Source organism: Lathyrus oleraceus, chromosome 6 (genome assembly GCF_024323335.1).
Source record: "Lathyrus oleraceus cultivar Zhongwan6 chromosome 6, CAAS_Psat_ZW6_1.0, whole genome shotgun sequence".
In the NCBI taxonomy this organism is placed as follows: domain Eukaryota; kingdom Viridiplantae; phylum Streptophyta; class Magnoliopsida; order Fabales; family Fabaceae; genus Lathyrus; species Lathyrus oleraceus.
The window spans coordinates 484,868,444-484,873,929 of NC_066584.1; the positions used below are offsets into that span (position 1 = coordinate 484,868,444).

At 33.3% G+C, this 5,486-nt stretch overlaps 1 protein-coding gene across 1 annotated transcript; it reads left to right on the forward strand.

Annotated features, from left to right (window-relative positions):
• Positions 1 to 458: 458 nt before the first annotated feature.
• Positions 459 to 1,354, forward strand: LOC127096390 (secreted RxLR effector protein 161-like). Its single transcript, XM_051034966.1, has 2 exons — positions 459 to 900; positions 1,338 to 1,354. Exons 1-2 carry the CDS (start codon positions 459 to 461, stop codon positions 1,352 to 1,354), a joined length of 459 nt encoding a protein of 152 aa, XP_050890923.1.
• Positions 1,355 to 5,486: the final 4,132 nt, after the last annotated feature.

Consider the following 5,486-nt stretch of genomic DNA (forward strand, 5'->3'; position numbering starts at 1 on the left):
TTCAAATGGATGTCAAGAGCGCATTCTTGAATGGCTACATAATCGAAGAAGTCTATGTCAAACAACCCCCCGACTTTGAAGAATTCAAAAATCCTTCACATGTTTTCAAGTTGAGGAAATCTCTTTATGGCCTATATAAAGCACCTAGAGCATGGTATGATCGTCTCAGCAATTTTCTTTGTGAAAAGGGATTTGAAAAAGGTAATATTGACAAAACCTTGTTTATTAAGAAAATAAAAGGTAACACTTTATTGGTTCAAGTATATGTTGACGACATCATATTCGGCTCAACAAACAAAGAAATGTGTGAAGAATTTTCATCAATGATGCAAGGAGAATTTGAGATGTCCATGATGGGTAAGATGAATTATTTTCTTGGACTTCATATTAAGAAACTGAAGGATGGCATCTTCATCAACCAATCAAAGTACTGCAAAGAGTTATTAAAAAGATTCGACATGGATAGTTGCAAGGCAATGTCTACTCCAATGGGATCCGGATTTTATGTTGATCAAGATGACTCAGGTGTTTCGATTAACATAACAAAGTATCGAGGTATGATTGGTTCCTTAATTTATTTGACGGCAAGTCCTCCTGATTTTATGTTCAGTGTGTGTCTTTGTGCTGGTTTTCAAGCCAATCCAAAAGAATCTCATATCACTGTTGTTAAGAGGATCATGAAATATCTCAAGGGAACAACAAATGTCGGCTTATGGTATCCTAAAGGTAGTATTTGCAAATTAGTTGGTTATTTTGACGCGGATTATGCAGGAAGTAAAACTGATCGAAAAAGTACTAGTGGTACATGTCACATCCTTGGAAATGCATTAGTATCTTGGGCTTGCAAGAAACAAGCGTGTGTTGCTCTTAGCACTATCGAGGCGAAATACATAGCAGCAGGTAGCTGTTGTGCTCAAATACTTTGGCTTAAGCAACAACTTCGTGACTACGAACTCGATCTTGGATGCATTCCTCTTCTTTGTGACAACACAAGTGCGATAAACGTTACAATGAATCCGGTCATGCACTCAAGAACCAAACATATTGACATTCGACATCATTTTCTTCGTGATCACATGCTTCAAGGAGACGTCGAAGTCACATTTATGGATACTCATAATCAACTTGCTGACATATTCACAAAACCTTTGGCACGAGAACCATTTTACAAAATTCGACGCGAACATGGGATTCTACATGAGTGTGATATATGACTCATCAAAATCACATCAAATTTTAAAGGTGCACTCTTTCTCATAATATTTAGTAATAAATTGTTTAAAGTTATTAAAAAAAAAATTATTTTAATAAGTATGTTTATTTATGTGTTATTTTAGGTGTATTTTTTTTTTAAATTTGTTTGGTGTCAATCGATTGATGGTCAGGTGTCAATCGATTGGTCCCTTTTAATTTCTCAAATTTTGTTTTACAGTAAGTTCATTCAATCGATTACATCCTTCTTTCAATCGATTTGTTCCTTATTTTTTTTAATTTTTATAAATTTTATTCATCAACCGATCGATTGGATCCATAACATCAATCGATTGGTTCTCTTATTTTTTTCAACTTTTTCATTATGCCATTCGATTGGTCTATCAATTTTTTTGTTTATTATGTTAAGCATGCACATGGTTCCTTTACATTTTATTATCACTTTAATTTTTCACATGTGATTTCTGATTATATTTACTAATACACTTCTCATATTGCATTTACTCATTTTTGTCTTTTACCTTTTTTTTCTCCTATTCCTTCTCCTTTTTCCTATTTTTAAGTAAGTTACATTTACCAAGATTTGTTAAAAGCTCTTTATGTAACTTTATTTCTATTCATCGCTTTTTATTTTCTTGGTCCAACCACTTGATTCTTCTCATCTCTTGGGACAAAGGCTCCGTGGGAAGACTATAGCAAACATGCTTTCTACTATAGTTTGAGTCGGTTGTCTGAGCATCAGTTTTACAACAAGAGGAAGAAGATTTTTTGGAGGAGATAACTCGAAGCGTGTTAACCGGTCCCTAGCAAAGTTTTCTATTGATGATAGAATGTTTCACTATTTTCTCGTATATGTTATTGTGCCTAGATTCTCCAATCACTGCACTATAACAGATCCATAAAATGATGCTCGTATATGCCGTCAAAACTCATTTTCGTGTTGATTGGGGACATACAATCCTGTCACATATGATGTCCCATGACGAATGTGCCGAAGGTCTACCATATGCTCATTTCTTGAGAAATATTTTCCGTCTAATCAACTTTAACATGGAAAATGAGCTATGCTTCTCAATGGAAAAATCTTCTTTCATGATTAGCATCAATCAGGTAAATAGGAAGATGGGAGTCACTTACAATCACCGGACTCATGAGATAAAATACCTGGACAATAATGATGAAGAACCTTAACTAGAAGCCCACAATGATGATAAGTTTAACCCGCCTTCAGAAGCTCAACCGGATCAACCTTCCAACCAAATGATAATGGACTATCTGCAAGGGTTTTGAACGGATGTTATGACCGAGATTGATCATTTATCGTCTAGAATGGATCATTGGGAGGTTTCTTAAGGTGGTTTTCAAGATGGTGGCTATCAAGGTGGTGGGTCTAATGATGGGAACAATAATCAGTGATTGGATATCTTGTGGTGGTTTATGACTTGTTTTGTTTTAATTTTTTCTTTTATCATCCTTGTTTTATGTTCTGCATGACTTATTTGGTTCTTTGTGTTGTAATATTTAGACATCTTTTGTGTGGTTTAATGTTTACTTTTCTCTTAGATTTTATTGTGTTTCTTTTCCCTTCTTTTCTATTATGACAAAGGGGGAGAAGATGTATGCATATGTGTTTTGCTCGTGTTGCTTGATGTAGGGGGAGTTTTTCATGTGATTATTTTTAAGAGATAGGGGGAGTATGAGTTCAAGCTTCAAATTGGTTGTCATCATCAAAAAGGGGGAGAATGTGAAGAGAAATATCCTACAAGATTTTAATGAAGACAACATATCAAGCTCTCCATATCAAAAGAATGGAAAAAGAAGATCATTTCAACATTGCTCAAGTTTTTCATGGATCTAGTAAAGGTATATGGAATTCTTTACAATATACTCATAGTGCTCAAATGTTTTTATCATACATTATATGATCACTAATAAATTTTCTATCATGACTATTTGTGTTAAAATGGTGTTTAAAAAATGCATATTCATAAGTTTTTTAACTTAGAAATTTTTCAATGTTTTGGCTGTGTCAATCGATTGATGCCATATTGCAATCGATTGATCAAACTATCTCTTTTAGAATTTTTCACTTTTAAACCTGGACCAATCGATTGGTGTTGTATGTCAATTGATTGATATTAGTGTATTTTTTTTCAATATTTTGCTTATGTTAATCGATTGGTTATGATGGTCAATCGATTGATGCTGGAAATGTTTGGAAAAATCTGAAATGTTATTTCACCATTCTTTGCACCAATTCATTATAACTCTTCATGGCAAAACCTTACATCTTTTCATCAACAATTCTATGATTTCTATTTTAACCATTTACATGTTATGATTGAAGGGATGCATTCATACTATAAATACTCTTTATATTTTCATTATAAAATTCATCTCTTTCAAATAAATTTACAAAATCTCTATACATTCATTTTCATCTATATTTTCATATTGAGAAACTTTTGAAAAATAATTTTTATATCATTTTCTTCAAAAAGTATTGTTGAGCACTTAGAGATTATTTTGTTTTGAACTTTCATATTTAAAGACAAGAAGATTATAATCAATTTATTAAAGTCTTATCCAATACAAATATTCATATTCATTTAATTACTTTGTAAAATCCTAAGTACCAAAGATTGTTTTGTTTTAGGTGTATCGCTTATTATCCAGGATTGTTCGATATAAGTGTCAAGAAAAGGAAGAATTATTTTCTTTTCTTCTGAGTTAAGTTTTCAAGAGGATCGTTCTTGATTACTTAGTTAGAGGATTGCTTTAGGAGATCTAACAATAATAAAATCTCTTACACATTGTAAGGGGACTGGAGTACACTTAAGTTGTGAGGGGAACCAATATAATTCTTGGTGTTCTTTACTTTTCCCTCTTTACCGCTTTCATTATCATATCATCCAAAAAAGAAAAGAACCTTTATCCACCAGATAAATTTTCTAAAGTCCTAATTCACCCCCCCCCCCCTCTTAGGCTCATTCCTAACTTACAGATTGAAAACCCAAAAAGGCGATCTAGGCTAAAGTTAGACACATAAAATAGAAAGAATTATCCTGATAAATTGAGTACCCCACGGTGTGGAAATTTATGCAAAAATTAGGGATTATGGCAAGTAAATGCATCCTGTTGATCTTCAGTTTTGAAGACATTGTTGAGCAAGGTGGTTCGGTCTGTTCCCTCGTCCCTAGTAGCGGCCAAGAACACAGTGGATATAAAGAGTTGGTAGGAGGATTGGTGATGATTATATTCAATGTAGCCCTTTTTCCATGTAAATTACCATTGTAGCGGTAAATTCATGATCATCAAGCTATGGATAAGCAAGACATCAAATAACAAGAGTCGGCACCGCACTTTTATTGTTTCCAAGGGAAAAGGGAAAAGTACCAATAAAACCCATAAATAAGAAGTTTTCAAATCAAAACTAATAAAATTCCAGAGATTACAGGTAAGGGGTTGGTTACATAGAGGGAAGGTGTTAAGACCCAATGTATCATAGGTACTCCTAGGGAGCCCTTTATTGTGTGCATATGTATTTTGTACAAATGATGTTTGCAAACAAATAAAAAGGGGGGATGAGAAAAAAGAGTTCATTAATTATATTTTTCTGTTTGACAAGACCTTCGGACTTGTGCCTACGTACTACCATAAAAATGATGGACCAAAACCTCGTAGTTCATGATACAAATTTAAAAGTGGATGCTTTCCTTTTAACAAAAAATTAGGTTTGAAAAGCACAAATGCCTAAAAATGGTTTGAATGGGTTAGTTCTTTTTGGATTTTGAAAATTTTAAGTCAAGTATAGTTAAGTTTATTTACAATTTTTGATAAAGAAAAGAAGTTTGAAAAGGCAATGGCATAAGGCCAAAGTTTCTAGTTTGCCAAATGGTCTAAGTTTAGGAAAACAAGTACAAACAAATAAGTTTTTTAAAAGGAGGGAGAGATTTGAAATTAACGAAATGGGGAATTGATGGAGGGACTAATCCAAAGCATAAATTTAAAAGTTAAGATTTGAAAGGATCTGACCAATGGGCTGCAATCCAATAGACAGGAATCTCATATATAAACCCAAATTCCCTTGGACATTAGAATCAAGCAACAAACAATGCACACAATATCAACTTGAAGAGCAAGGCATCAAATAAAGATAGCCACATCTAAGCTTAACAACTCCATGATCTTATTCAAATTTTGACCCTAAGATCCCTCATGGCATCATAACATTGCATTTGCATATTGCCTCAAGGACCATAACATCTTGGCTC